The following is a 16,332-nucleotide window of genomic DNA, read 5'->3' on the forward strand; positions in this document are numbered from 1 at the left end:
GCAGTCCCATAGAGTTGAACAGTGTGGCAGTGGACATGCATGACTACCAGTGCATTGAAACGGGGGGGGGGGGGGGATGGTACTTATCGGGGTCCTAGCGGTCACATCCATCCAATTAGATAGGGAATACGTTTTGTTTATGGGAAAACCCTTCCACAGTTATATGTAAGATTGGGAAAAGAGCTTCATGGGTAAGAGAAAAGGTCTAGAGGGACTCGCACCACCACTCCCCCTTGACATCCAGGCCCTACAATGATGTGTGTTCTGCAGTGGACCACCCCATTTGAAGCAAATGAACTGCTGAGTCTGTACACCAAATTCTGTGTAATAGAAGAATTGGTTGCTTTCTTTCAAAAATAGTGCCACATCTGTCCTCTGGTTTTGTGTGGTATTGCAGCTAAATCCTATTCATTTCCATGGAGCTGTGTCGCAATACCAGACACAACCAGGTGTGGTGCTGTTTCTAGAAAAATAACATCCGTGCTGTTGTAATCCTGGACAGCCCCTTTAATCTTCTCCAGAACCCCTTGATGTGATCGCTGCAGACATGAAAGCTTCTGCGGTTATAATGATAGCAATTGAGATTTCTTACAAATGATCGGTAATGCCTGGCTACATATCACAAGGCCAAACAGGAAGATGTCCGCCACCGGCCGAGCAGAAGCGCTAGACAGATTGAAGGAAATTTTGTTTAATATCCAACAATTTCCAGGCAGAAATCTCGCTGAAAAATAACAAGTTTTGAACAAAAAGTGTCACTTCTTAGTAATAATGATGACATCCGCGTGACAGCCCGCCATGTAATAGGGGAAGCAAGGCGAGAGGAAGGCGGCAGCGACGCAGATAAGACGGGCGGATTATTTCTGATATCTCACTGTGTACAAAGGGGGATTTCTTACAATAAGACCGAGGAGCGAGCCGACACCTTCCGTCTGCCGCACGCAAAATAAGATTACAGCAGACCCCGACCTTCGTGTTCCCTTGGGTAAAGCCGGCGACAGAGATCTGCGCAGAGCCTCCGGTTTTGGCACGAGTTCTGATCAGGTTTTGGGTTCTGATTTCAAGCAAAAATGTAGATAAAATGTAATAAAACGAAAGTGTTATAATTGGCATAAATAGTACCGCCATATAGTGTCTGAACCGGTACAGACAGTGCCTAAATAATGCCATGCAGTGGAGAGAGCATACATATAGTGCCCATAGAGTACCCAAATAGTACCATATAGATTCTGTCTGGTGCCCGGTCTTGACTGGTGCTTCTCTGTAGGGAGAATTCCCCCCATGACCCCGGAGTGCAGCATAAAATCACGTGACAAGTTTTCTGTGGATCAGTGTCAATGTGAATCCACCTTAGGTGGCAAAATCCAGCGGTCGGGCGACTTCCAACGACGCCGGTCATCAGTGCTGGACTAGCCGGGGCGTCATTGCCAACCGCGGAGGATTTTCTTGTGTAAGGCCGCCTTTACACAGGCAAGTTTAATCCTTGTGAGGTCAGTAAAATGAGTACCCAGCTTGCTGTCCGCGCACTAATGGATCCTGTCACCAGCTCTGAGCACCATAAAGTAAGTTATGGCGCTCATAGGGCAGGGGCCCAGAGAGGTATTTTTTATACTTACCCACCTCCCAGTATCCGCACTGTCCCCTCCAAATGTTGGCGCAGGAACCATGCAGCAGACTCAAAGCTCCAGGTCTGGGAATGTGCAGCTGGAGCTTTGAGTCCTATGCATGGTCCATGCTCTGACTTTCAAGGTGGAGAATGCGGGCACCGAGAGGCGGGTAACTATAAACAAATCCCTCCCCGGGCTCCTAGGAATCGGCCCTACGAGCACCATAACTTACTCTATGGTGCTCAGAGCCGGTGACGGGTCTTAGGTGAGAATACCCCTCCTCACGGTCTGGCTGTGGGTACCGAAGTGGTCAGGGCTTACAAAAACAGCCGAGCGACCTGGTGCGCTGTTTCTATATCTGAAGCCAATGAGGGTTACGCTAACAGCTTTGTTTCTGCAGCTCCTGACTTACAGACTTTGATGGGAGTTACCATAGCTCCCAGCCACCATAGTCAGCCGCGTCTTGGGCACCAGAACTAGAGATTGGCACTGGTCCCAGAGGTGGCACGTACATCTGTCAGATCTTCATGGCGTATCCTGCAGATATCTGTTATACCTCATCTTACATCATTGCAGCGGTTCGGTTTTGTCTCTAGTGACGCTAATCGGATGATGTAATTGGTTGTCACCGCGGTAAATGCGGTTACCGCGGATACGTGCCGAGACCCGACATTTGTTGTAGTAAATGGCACCGGCGCTGCGTACTTCATCAGACTTATCAGCGACAGCACAAGAAAACTATTTCCTTAGTGGACTAATTGAAATCCGATGCGGGATTTACAGGACGCGTACCGGCGCAGTCTGTCTGCTGTTATTTTATACAATCAGCGGTACAAAACTGCCGGCTAAGATCGGGACACAACGCTTATCGAGATACGATTTTGCTGCCCTCATGTCGCCTTTTGAGGCCACGGAGAAGTAGGCCAGCAACGCACTCTTATACAAGCCATCTAAAGGAAAATCTGTCTTTGTTGCCCATAGCAACCAATCACAGTGCAGCTTTCATTTTACCTCAGCAGTATAAGAAATAGCAACCAATCACAGCGCAGCTTTCATGTTACCTCAGCAGTATAAGAAATAGCAACCAATCACAGCACAGCTTTCATTTTACCTCAGTGGTATAAGAAATAACAACCAATCACAGCGCAGCTTTCATGTTACCTCAATGGTATAAGAAATAACAACCAATCACAGCACAGCTTTCATGTTACCATTCGGGTATTTAGGAAAGCGACATAGAGGTAGCCATACTGGTTGTCACCCAACTTTCTAGGCCTCCGAGGAGCAATGTCACCTAATCATGTGGTAACAAAGCTAAGCAGATTTGCTGCTCCGGGATCTAAGAAAGCCGTGTAACGGCAGCCATATTGGTTGTCACCCAGCTTTCCCAGCCTCCTGAGCTACAAATTAGCGGAGTCACGAGGTCACACATCCAGGCGCCTATTAAAATTGCCCCAAAGATTCAACAGAGAGAACATTCTGACCTCCTGATCGGCCGCTGCGATGGCTGACCACGTCGGTGCGTGTTTTTGTAGTACAGTAAAGTGCAGGAATGGGGTCTCCATTTTGTTTTGGATGTTTTGATATATAATTTGTATATTCTAGGGTTGCAGGGCGGATATGGCGATGGTTCGGTCGGCGGCGGTGCGCCATTTTCTTGTTTTTATATATTTTTATTTTGTTGTGTAATTTTTTTACTTATTTTTGTAAATAGGGGGGGGGGTGCAGTGTCTTTTTGTTTTGCTTTTCCCCTGTAATTGGAGCATCCATGGAAGACGCACTTACGGGGAAAACAGCCCCCCACAGTGACAGTAGTCCCTCGCAGAGCTGGTCAGGGGTCCGCTAACCCATAGCGGGTCTGCCATGGCAGGGGGCACCAGGTGATCACATGATTGCTGGGTCACATAGTGGTAACAACACTGTTGCCTCCTCCATTCTCTACATATCGCTATGTAGCCCACCTTTTCTGCCTTCACCTCCTGGTCCTCGGCTATCACTGACAGCCGAGGACCTGAGCTACTCGTGCTAGACTGCAGAAGCTTTAATCTCGCACCGTATACTTACTATCGGCTGGGATTAAAGCCCACGACCCAGCGCTTTATATATACGGCAATCGGTCCTTATAGGGTAATCATGGGGTGATGAATCCACCCAATCCCATAACTAGGAAGGCTGTATAACGGCAACCATATTAGTTGTCACTCAGCTCTCCTAATCTCCTGAACAGCAAATATTTCCTTATCATCCCCTCACTCCCATATATATATAACTAAGCAGCTCTGCCACTCTGACATCTAGAAGAGCTGGATGACGACTCCTGTGGAAGCCATAGCGGCGGCCATATTGGTTGTCACCCAGCTTTCCCAAAAACGAATGTTCTTGCCGGCACACAGGCCTATTATAGCCGGAAGTTTGATCTATTTACTGGTAGCAGCCTAGTGAGGCCGGATCTGTGCTAACGACATTACCCAACAATTACCATGTAATCAGTGCGTCTGCAGACCTTTGTCCTGTTGACATGGAGGTATAAAGGTCCCTGAATGTCACGAGGACCCGGGATGGGACTATGTAGTCACTCCGCCGCCGCTGCTCATACTGACCGCTGCTCTCTCTCTCCACAGCTGTGTAAATGAGTATGGAAGATTATGACTTTCTATTCAAGATCGTACTCATAGGGAACGCTGGCGTAGGGAAGACCTGTCTGGTGCGGCGGTTTACTCAGGTAAGGACGTCCGTACTACATCTACATCTCACCGTCCTCTCCGCGCTAAATTATATCGCACTCGCAAACCTGCCATTTTTTTTTTATTGTGAGTGCAATGTATTTTGCGTGCATCGTATCACTGCAGATGCAACGTTCGTGCAGGTTTTTCCCGTGCGTGCGAAATCGCATGTTGTTTCAATGGCAAATAAACCTGCATCTCACTCACGTGTAAACTGCAGTTACATACGAGCGCGTTACGTTTTTTTTTCACACAGCTATAGGAATGAATGGGCAATTTCGCCTAAAAATAAGACATGCTGCGATTTTTCTATAGTGGATCCTCGGTCCGAGAGAAAATCCTATAAAATAATGGGTTATTTTCTCGTGCCAGTTACGACCCTATTGCAATCAGACGGAACTCGCGCAAGGAACTCTCCCATGTAAATACAGCCTTATGGCCACCATTTTACCGCAACTTGTGCGTGATGCATGGAGCCACAGATGTAGATGCCAAAGAAGTAGACCATGGAGCCGCTGAAGAGAGGCGGTACTATCCGGGTTGGTCCCACTCCCTTTTACCAATGGGTGGCAAGAATCTGCAGGATCCCCCTCCTCCTCATTGTTGGCAAGCGAAGGAGGGGGTGTGAATTGGCATACAAAAAGTGTGGAGGGGGAAATAAAACTAGGCCCTTCTGTCGTGGATGGCAAAACCCTGCAAAATATTGAGGTACAGCGGGTCATTTTGATCTTTACTCTCGTCCACTCGGGATCCCTGATTAATCAGTTCCGCTGCCTGCTGTCACCGGCAAAACACACCAGTTATGGAGTGAAGGTAGATCGCTCCTCCCCCTGTGTCGTGGGCAGCACTGATTGTAGGCTGCGGTCTCATTAAAATCAATGAGAGCAGCGCCTGCAATTATCAGCGGCGGCCACTACACAGGGTCGGAGCAATCAGCTCTGACTCCTAACCTGGTATGTTCTACCGGTGACAGCGGGCAGCGGAATAGCTGATTGATTGGGGTCCCGAGCAGCGAACCCAACTGAGCCACTAATAATGATTTATGCCGAGGATAAAAATTGTCCGGAAAACTCCTATAACTGCTGTTGCTCTTATAGCAGCAACATATGCCGTAGTGTTGTAATCACCCTCATCAATCTTCGTACCTAGTGGGCTCAGAATTTCATTCCCCATCTCAGATACATATTTTGGGGTCAATTTCATAGGAAGCTAAATAACCTATCGATATGGACACAGAGGAAACCGCAGGAGAACATACAAACTCCATGCAGTTGTTGTCTCTGGTCTGATTCAACCCGAGGACCCAACGACTGCGAGCAGTGCTAACCACAGTGCCTGCTACACACCTCAGTATTTAAAGGCTTATTTAGGACAAAAAAGGCAAATTTAAACATTTTTGAGTCCCAAGCCCCCTCTCTCCATGTACCTCTGCTTACTTCTTGCTTCCAAAATCTACGACAATCCTTATACCTCAGCTGCTGCAGAACCTCTTCTTGAAGGAGTTGATCCAAATCATAGATCACATCTTCCTAAAGCAACTGTCGATTTCAAGGCTAAAATTTGTGGAACCATCGGTGGGAAGTTATATTACTTGGTCCGTCCTCTTCCCAGTTCGGCCACCAATCCACCTGTTTCTGGAGCCCTTCTCTATATGTCCAAGATGGCAGTGATGATACTACCTAATGTACATTTGGGGCTGCTACTGCATCAGTAGTCTAAGTCATTACACATTGCTCTGATAGGCCAGTGCTGCTCACATGACCAGCAGTGGCCAATCAGGAAGCAGCATGCACTGATTACTGAAGAACAGTATGCATTGAGTAGTACCTGGAGTTCTTATAACTCCTTCGCTCTGGTCCCTAGCCCTCCCTTAATACCTACCTCTTGCCCTTGCCTTCTGCTCTCCCCTGCATGGCCACTTACTTCCTGCCAGCTACAATAATCTGTATGAGCTGCCCTATCATGAGAAGGATAAGCGGTGCTCTTGCAGCCCCGCTTCTCTCCATATAATTGTCTGGTTCTGATGTCAGGATGGAAAAAAAATCCCTTTAAATGTATTATAAGATGTGCATCCTGTACTTTTTGACCTTTCGTTGACTGTCTTGTTCCCTTTCACAGGGTCTCTTCCCACCGGGCCAGGGGGCCACCATCGGGGTAGATTTTATGATTAAAACAGTGGAAATTAAAGGTGAAAAAATAAAGGTGAGCGTATACGGTTGTACCACGTGCGCAGTATCCCAGCATGTGATGTCGGTGCGACTGCAGGAGATTTATCTATGTTCACTCAGTCTTGCGCTCAACTTCTTCTCATGTTGGAAACTTCAGAAGTCCTCGGGCTGCCATGATTCCTGGACCACAACCCCACGATCTTGTCGCGGTGGGGCCGTCCGGGACACAAATGCTGCTGCCCGAATTGACAGCGGCATTTAAACAGTTAAGAGCCACGATCTGAGTTATCTCCAGTTGAGGCGAGTGTCGGTGTAAAAGTTATACAATACATTATATGTACCCAAAGTGATACCATTAAAAAATACAACTTGTCCCGCAAAATACAAGCCCTCATACGGCCACGTCTACGGAAACATTAAGAGGTTTTGGCTTTAGGAATGTGATGATGAAAAAAACCGAAAAACTATTAGCTCATTAAGGGCTCCCACCCACTGGCGTTTTTTTCTCCACTGCGATGTGATTCTAAAGTTAAAGTCTCGCATCGCAGTGCGAGAAAAACGCCGCAGATACCTCAAAATCGCTGGGATATCGCTGCAGCATCACCAGTCTTTTCAATGGGGCCAGCGGCAGCAGCACTAGCCCCCTTGAAAAGATATGGAGAATGCCGCGGACTTCTGCCACAGCTGTCACAGGAGTTTCCTTCATCCCCGCGGGGATGAAGGAATCCTCTGTCACAGCTGGCACAGCTGTGGCAGAAGTCCGCGGCATGCTATCTCATTGCTTTCAATTGAAAGCAGTGGTTTCTGACAAGCCCCGCAGAATGATTATTGGAGAAGGGCTTGAAATATAAGCCCTTCACCGATAATCATCAAAAAGTGGTTAAAAAAATAATAAAAAAGTTACTCACCTCTCCGGCGCTCAGACGCGTCCTCCGGCTGGCTCCCCGGCAATGCTACTGAGCTCTTTCAGCAGACGGGGATTTAAAAATCCTCACCTCCTGAAAGGGATGTGCGGATTGGCTGAGGGCTTAGCCAATAGCAGCTACTGCTTAGCTATTGGCTGAGCGCTCAGCCAATGACAGATAGCTCTTAGCTATTCATTCATGAATAGCTAAGATATTGCGATGTCGCAGCGATATCCCAGCGATTTTCTCACACTGCTCTGCGAGAGTTTTCACTTACTCTCGCAGCGCAGTGGAGAAAAAAACACCAGTGGGTGGGAGCCCTAAGGAACAAATAGGCTTCATCACTAAAGGGTTAAAGAGCAACCGCCATAGATGTGGATACAGTGTAAGCACCAGGACACCCTAATAATACAGTCCTCTGTGTTGCACCAGGCCCGGTAGTAACCGCTGCCACCCTCTCCCCTGGCAGACTAGACCTGGAAGGTGTCGGTGTTGATACTTCTCCTAAGACCTGAGTACCTGATTGCGGCTTCTTGTTGAGGTGTTCTGTCATCATGCATCATAATAAAAAGCCTCTCAAGCGTCGGTAGAACCGTGGCGCTGATTAGAAGATGATTGCCGATGATTTGCTGATTACTTGAGGCGCTTTTTTTTATTGTTGGTTCATTTTAGGAGGAAGATCATGAAAATAAGACATCTAAGGGCTCCTGTCCACGGGCGACAGTGCATTGCGTTACTCACGGCGATAATCCGGCTGCGAGTAACGCAGTGCACGCTTTCCATAGTGTTGTTATGGAAAGTGCAGCGCCGGCATCCACGAGCGGAGAATCATAGCGATTCTCCGCTTGCGGTACTCAAATCGTGGCGTGCCGCGATTCTCCATGGTCACCGCAAAAAACTGTCAGTTCTCTCCCTGCGGCCTGCGGACAATGTAAAACGGAGGGTTCTTCTTACACCAGCCAGTGTGTCAATAGTCAGCCGGAGAACAAACGAACACTCACTCGTTGGCCAATCGCATCCTTCATGCACATTAAAAAATGATTGTTCTTGGCAGCACCTCCCCATGCGAATGTGCTGCCGAAAGCGAGTACAATGAGGGGGGGACGAATGATCTGTGAACAATCGTTCATACCCCAGTAGAATTTGATTGACCTGTGTGAAGGCTGAGGTAAACGAATGACTGGCACTCATTAACAATGCTAAATGGCCTTAAAGGGGTTGTCTGCTCTCTCTCTAGTTCATTAGTAGTTGATGGATCGGGTACTGCTGCTAGTCATGCACCAATTTCATTCAATGGGTCCATGTGCTTTTTGTATTCAGTCAGTTGCCTGAGCCTCGCTGTTTGTGTAACTCCTGTTGACTTCTATGGGAGTTAAGGAAACAGTGTAGCGAAGCCGTCTCAGCAGTTTCCAAAACTTCTGGTCACCGCATACAGCCGAGCCAGGGGCAGTGGGGGCCACAATTTGAGGGGCTCAGAAGCGGATTGGCACTTATTAGACTTTTATGGAATATCCTATAGAAATGCCTTAAAAAGTTGACAAGGAAATTACTCGTTAAAGGGCCCTATTGCACCGACTGATTTCCTGCCTGTTATATCTGGTGCTGATCGACAAATAGCATGTTAATCGGCGCTGATTACTGCCATTCGCATGCGGCAAAGAACCAGTAATATAGGGGCGAATGATCGTCGATACAACTGTTCACCCCCATACAGATAGCATTAGCTGGCAGCATATCCCCTTGTTTACACAGGGGTCGTGCTGCCAAGGAGCGTGCAACACTGCGAGCGGCCAGCGAATGAGCGTTTGCTGATTCATTCACTGATAATTGGGCGTTCATACCACATAATAAAAGGATCCTCCACGCACAGAAGCATCAGCCCTTAGTTGCCCTCTAAGCTCTACGGGTACATTTTGCTTTATGGTGCATCGGCAGCAGTACAAGCATCTAATTGGCTGATACGGGTGACGCCATGTTTTTATGCCGCTTTGTTTTTTTCTTCACCTACAATGTCCATGAACTTTTCTGTTTTCGGATGTTCTTTTCGGTTCGCCTCATAATGCAGCTGAGTCATTGGCTCTCGCTATAGCTGGCGCCAGGGAAGCGATCGGGGTACGTGTAATGTTTTGTTGTTTTTGATAAGATCCTGCCTGTTCTGCGCACATCTGAAAGGCGCCGCTCGCTGTTTTGCTGAGTGGGTCTAAATTGCTTTTTCTAAGAGTCACTACAAATCTCGCGGCGTTCAGGGCAGAGCAGCTGGATCGCATTATCACGGTGGCTCTTTGATTATAAATCTTGAAACGCGCAGCGAAGGATCTGCCAGCTGAAGTCTGTAGGAGCTTAGTGCGTATTTCTTCTTGTGAGCTTAATGTTGTCAATTTCAGAAATGCTAATACGCCATTTTTTTGCATTTGTGGTTGCTTAGCTCCAGATATGGGACACCGCCGGCCAAGAGAGATTTCGTTCCATCACCCAAAGTTATTACCGCAGTGCCAATGCATTGATTTTAACCTATGATATAACATGCGAGGAATCCTTCCGCTGCCTTCCAGAATGGCTGCGGGAAATCGAACAATATGCTAACAATGAAGTCATCACTGTGCTTGTGGGTAAGTCAGGATAGATTAACCCTGAAACTACCAGATATGTAATTTGATGTAACCCTATATCATTACGACATGTCTGATCATACACTGAGCGATCACTGCATTAGAAGCAGATGGCACTTGACGTCTTGTGATGGCCGCATCTCGATCTGCTCTTATGTTGCCTTCTGCTGACCTCTCCTCTGGGCAGCAGAATGCAACATTTGGCTCTCACAGGTAAACTTGGTGAGTTGAGTGACTTTGACTGTGGGCAGATTATTGGTGCTGGAGTTGTGGTGCCAGTACTTGTTGGCTGTTCCCGAACCTTGGTATCAAGAGGGCACCAAGACTGGTTGAACCATGGAAAGACTTCCGACAGGCAAGTGTCGGGTGGCATGTCGGGTAGCTCCGCAACGATGTGTAATAGTAAACCAACAACAGCAGAGAAATTGGACAACTTTCCACAATGACCATGTAGCATACTTTGTGTTGACTAGGGTTGAATAACTGAACACCAACAAGGATGGCCCTGATGATCCTAGGTCATCGCCAACAACACCTTGCATGGACCCTTGCAGACATAGCAGAAGGTCGTCTGGAGTGTTGAGTCTTGTTTCAGGCTTAACCATACAAATAGAAAAAACCTGCATGAGTGTAAAGTACATGACGCTTTATGCCATGGGTGCACCTTTAAGGTTCAACAGGCCAATGGTTGGGGTGTCTTGGGTGGAATGACCGTGAGTCATCATACCACAAGCCTTGAATGCTGAACACTAGAGGGACCCGTTAGCTGACCGTCTGCACTCATATCTTCCCCGACCTCTGAGCCATCTTTCAACAGGACAACGTTCTTTGTCATCAAACGCAGATCACTAGGGAGTGGTTGGAAGAACACGGCAATGAATTCTCCATGATGTGGACTGTAACCCCATAGAACATGTTAGGGATGTGCTGGAAAGGACTCTGACATCTGCTGCCACTTATCCACAAAATATGTACCAACTATTAGAGCTACTGCAGCCGGCATGGGTCAGGTTGTGCATAGAAGATATTCTCCACTTTGTGGAATCTGTTCCCCATCGTCTGAAAGCTCAAAAAGCTGGACCAACCTGTTATTGAGTAGGTGTTCCTAATGAGTGATCATTCAGTGTATAATGAAATGGGTTTTCCGGGACTAAAATATCGATTATACATCCTCAGGATAGGTCATCAGTGTCATATCCATGGTGCTCCACCTCCCAGGCCTCTTACCAATTAGCTGTCTGCAGTGGCTGAGGAGCTCAGGTGATCGCCATGGTCAATTCAGTGCATACCAAGCACAGCGCCATTCATTTCATAGTGGCTGTGTCTGTTATAGCAGGTCGATCCCATTGACTTGAAAGGGATTAAGCTGCTCTTATGTCATGAAAGTTATGTCATAGGTCTGAGGAGCCACAGTGCTCACCCAAGTGTCTTCAAACAGCTGATTGGTGGTGAAGAAGGATCCTGAGCAACAGACCTTGTAGATCTAATAGGGATAGTCATGAGCATAGCTCGACAATATTTTAGTCCTGGAAAGCCCTTAAAAAATAAAATCTTCTTTAAGGAGCATGACATAGAAGATCAATAGGTATTTCTACCACAGTGCCCCTAGTGGTAGCACGTATGCTTTTCATAATTGCCCACAATTATTGCTAAATAAATCTGCTAATTGAGGGTATTTACTGTAAGTGAATTTTTCCAGATCTAGCCCTACATTACCCTTTGTATGGACCCTGTACAATAGAACCTGTGTGCCGCCATATGATACCTCTGTGACTCGCCAAATTCACTCCTAGTAGATATTGTATGGATCCATAATACAGTGTCTAAATGGGGGCATTTTCCATTGCATGCTGTAATATACAGGTATTCCCATCTAGAATTAAAGTTGCTAGGGGGGAATCTGATGGCTGGATATCATCAGCAAGCAGGCGGGTTGCTGTTGGTGGATTTTTTATGGCTTCTTTTTGTAATGGTTTGTGTAAGTACCTGCTTCAGCTCAGTAGATTTAAACATAGGTATTTTCACTTCATTACACCCTTGAGCACTCAAAGTATTAATTTAGCAGTATGGCAACCTAAATATTTTCGTTAATATTTTCTCCATAGGCCACCATGTAGCCTATAAGTATAGCTTTAAAGGGGTTGTCCCGAGGCAGCAAGTGGGTCTATACACTTCTGCATGGCCATAATAATGCACTTTGTAATGTACATTGTGCATTAATTATGAGCCATACAGAAGTTATAAAAAGTTTTATACTTACCTGCTCCGTTGCTGGCGTCCTCGTCTCCATGGTGCCGACTAATTTTCGCCCTCCGATGGCCAAATTAGCCGCGCTTGCGCAGTCCGGGTCTTCTCCTCTTCTCTATGGGGCTCCGTGTAGCTCCGCCCCGTCACGTGCCGATTCCAGCCAATCAGGAGGCTGGAATCGGCAATGGACCGCACAGAAGCCCTGCGGTCCATGAAGACAGAGGATCCCGGCGGCCATCTTCAGCAGGTGAGTATGAAGACGCCGGACCGCCGGGATTCAGGTAAGCGCTGTGCGGGTGGTTTTTTTAACCCCTGCATCGGGGTTGTCTCGCGCCGAACGGGGGGGGGGTTTAAAAAAAAAAAAACCCGTTTCGGCGCGGGACATCTCCTTTAATTGTATAGGCTCATTAGTCACCACAGTCATGTCTTCTAGGTCTTCGTAGGCTCATAAACCACCATAGATCCATATGTCTTCATAAGTTTTTATATATACTAAAGATGATCCATCAACAACAGCTTGATGACAGTTTCTGGATACATTGTTTTCTGCACCTTACAGAGTAAAAGCAAACTAATGTAAAAGGCTTGTTCTAGATGATTCATGTTTTATCACCCCTGCCGCACCATTTATTTCAATGGGGTTGGTGGGAATAGCTGAGGGCTTGTACGCTGTTATCTCTGGCAGTCTCATGGGAAATGAATGGAGCGGCACCGCGCATGCTCAGCAGACGCTCCATTCATCCTCACTGCGGGGGTATGGGGGAGGGCAGTGAGGAGGAGAACAGGACATCGAAAGTCCCGCCCTCAGGATCAGTGGGGGTCTCAATGAGACTGTAACCGATGTGAGTTTGATCATGATTCTGGGAAAACGTCTAATAGTTAGAGCTTTAGTTAAAGGGGCTGTACCAAAATAGACGTCCATCAACTATCAATAGGATACGTGATAAAAGCTTGATCAGTAGGTGTTTTACTGTTGAGACCCTCACTGATCCCAAAAATGGGGGTCCCGTGTCCTCCTCTTCTCCTCATTGCAGGCTGACCTTACTCCCCATAGAGAGGAGATTGAATGGAGCCGTGGTCATGCATGCGCAGTGCCACTCCATTCATCTTGAATGTATCTGCTGGAGATAGCCAAACCCTTGTACTCGACCATTTCCGTCAGCCCCATTGAAATGAGTAGAGCGGTGCCGTGTATGGGCAAATGCCACTCCGTTCAGTCTCCACTTCACTGCGGTGAGCCTACAGAGACGAGAAAAGAAGGGATAAGGGACCCCCGTTCTCGGTATTGGTTGGGGTTTGAGCAGTGAGACCCCCATCGATCAGTCTTTTAACCCCTAACATATCGACACGTGATAAAAGTCTATTTTGGTACAACCCCTTTGAGTATCACATCCTTAAATATTTTTGTTCTAAACATTTGCCTTCCATTTGACAGCTTCCCGGGGACAAACATTTCACCACATTGTGTTCTCTACCTCCAATTACAGGGAACAAGATCGACCTGGCAGAGAGGAGGGAGGTCTCCCAACAAAGAGCTGAAGAATTTGCCGGATCCCAAAACATGTATTACCTAGAAACCTCTGCCAAAGAGTCAGACAACGTGGAGAAACTCTTCCTGGACTTAGCATGCCGCCTTATCAGCGAGGCCAGGCAAAATGCGTTGGTGAACAATGTAGACTCCTCTTTGCCGGGAGAAGGAAAAACCATCAGTTATTTGAACTGTTGTAATTTCAATTAGTAGGCAGGAAAGGCAAAAACATTCGCTAATATGGGGTGAAGGCCCTTTTCACCAGATGGATACCCTCTGGTTGATGTTGCTACATTTCTGGCCATCGCAAGCAGAGGACCAATATGAACGTCACCAAAGTTTGGTGGCGGGCGACCAAGAGGAGGACACAAAGTTGTGAGTCCTGTCGACAAGTCTTGGGTACAACTTGGAACATAAAACCCCCTATATACATATATATAACGACATGCTGCATACCACGCTGGGTTTATGTTCAACTTTTTTTTGTTCCGTTCTAGTAGATAGTAAAGCATCTTCAAGGAAGCAGAAGACAACAGTCGTAGTAAGTTTACCAGACTAGAACCGAACAGAGAACTTTTTATAACTTTGATTATCTTCGTTTGGAATGCTAGTTCAACTTTTAATGCAACTTTTTGAGACGGAGGATGATCCATTGTCCTGACCGGGAAATTCTCTTGGATTTTAATGGCTGAAATTTTATTGATTTTTCCATTCATGGTGATGAAAGGAAAAGCAGTTTTCATCGTCTTTCTCCAGAAAACAAAGAACATTGCTTCTTATTTTGCATTTATAACCCTTTAAAAAAAAACAAAAAACTCTCTAGCGTAAGATCTTGGCTGGCAGTATCCATCTTTATTTTGCCAAAAAGAATTAAAAATGAACGGTTTTAAAGTAGAGGAGCCATTGTGTGTACGAAAATATCATCTGACTGAACAACTACGGGATTGGGGCAAGGGAGTAGCATCACGGTTGTCACCTACCATGGTTGGAATTACCAAGTCTATCGTGGAATTTTGGAAGCGGGATATGTGCTGTAACCCACAGAAACACGGATTTCTTTTCTTTACATAATGAATAAACAGTTGTATGGGTTTCGATTGCCACCACTATTATAGAGGAAATATTTATCTGGCATGCATGGTTTGGTGATAACAAATATAAACTTTAGCAGTATGGCAAACTAAATATTTTCTCCATAGGCCGCCATGTAGCCTATATGTTTAAGTATAGCTTTAATGATATAGGCTCATTAGTCACCATAGTCATGTCTTCTAGGTCTTCGTAGGCTCATAAACCACCATAGATCCATAGGTCTTCAGTTTTTACAAATAATGTAGTAACGGAAACACGTGCCTCAGCACTAATATATCTGAGGCCGGGCTTACATGACCGTGTTGGTACAGAGTATTCCTCACACGGAATACGTTGTACTAATCTTCTATAGGCGGCCATATTGCCGCTCACACGAATTGCATGAAATACGCACGCAAGGAAAATCGCAGCAGGTTCTATCTTGGCGCGTATTATGCATGCATTCACGCCGATATAGTACATGGCTATGGGCTGCCCACAGCAAGTACACAATATCATTGTGTACTTGCAGCGCGCCACACATGTGCCTCTCTCGGTCGTGTAGGCCAAGTTTTTATTCAGATATTAAATGTCTTCTGAGCTCTGAGGCATGTGCTTCTGTTACTGTATTTGTAGCAGCCATTTAATTTATCTGTTGGAAGTGCTGACTTTTTAAAAAAAAATTTATATGCCCCCCCCCCCCATTATGTAGGCTCATATCCCACTGCAGGACATAAATTCATATGTCTGTTAGGCTTCAATAATTTTTTTAGGCTTCAGTCTTCAAAGGCTCATAAGCCACCACCGATTCATATGTTTTCTAGCCTTCATTATTCGTAAGCCACCATAAATTTATATATGTTTTTAAATAGGCCCATCAGACACCAGAGATCATATGTTTTTCTAGGTTTCAGTCTTCACTGACAACCACTTCTTAACATTCTCTACAACAGTCCACAGTAATGTTACAAAAACCACACAATCTTTACCTCTTGCTGAGAATCAGGGTTGCATTACACCAGGTGCCCTTTTCTGGCCATTTGACTCTTCTGAGCTAGTTAGCTGCACAGATTCTGTATTTCTCCAAGTTGGCTTTATTTATGGCCGAGTCTGGGAATTGCAGAAACTTTGGTGACTACTTCCAAAAGACAAAAGGCACCAGGACCACAAGGTCGTCTAAACCCCACCATTCATATGTCTTCTAGACTTCGGTCTTCATAAGCCACCATAGATTCATATATGTTTTTAAATAGGCCCATATGACACCAGAGATCGTGTTTTCTGGGTTTCAGTCTTCATTGATCACCATTTCTTAACAGTTTCTATAAAAGTTCACAGTTAAGGACATCACACAGTATTTACCTCTTGCTGAGAATCAGGGTTTCAATACACCGGGTGCCCTTATCGGGCCATTTCACTCTTCTGGGCTAGCTAGCTGTGCAGACTCTGCTTATCTCTCTGGAATCTGGTAAGC

General features: G+C 46.2%; 1 protein-coding gene across 2 annotated transcripts in view; it reads left to right on the forward strand.

The window, feature by feature from the left end:
• RAB30 (RAB30, member RAS oncogene family) overlaps positions 1–14,894 on the forward strand; it is a 98,062-nt gene extending 83,168 nt beyond the window's left edge. For both annotated transcript variants that reach the window (XM_066588191.1, XM_066588183.1), the window contains 4 exons: positions 4,229–4,329; positions 6,449–6,532; positions 9,829–10,012; positions 13,747–14,894. In XM_066588191.1, the coding sequence (XP_066444288.1) occupies positions 4,237–4,329; positions 6,449–6,532; positions 9,829–10,012; positions 13,747–13,997 (612 nt within the window). In that variant the 5' untranslated portion in view covers positions 4,229–4,236 and the 3' untranslated portion in view covers positions 13,998–14,894. The remainder of the gene's footprint in view (positions 1–4,228; positions 4,330–6,448; positions 6,533–9,828; positions 10,013–13,746) is intronic.
• Positions 14,895–16,332: the final 1,438 nt, after the last annotated feature.

The sequence above is a fragment of the Eleutherodactylus coqui genome, chromosome 1 (genome assembly GCF_035609145.1).
Source record: "Eleutherodactylus coqui strain aEleCoq1 chromosome 1, aEleCoq1.hap1, whole genome shotgun sequence".
NCBI classification, from domain to species: Eukaryota; Metazoa; Chordata; class Amphibia; order Anura; family Eleutherodactylidae; genus Eleutherodactylus; species Eleutherodactylus coqui.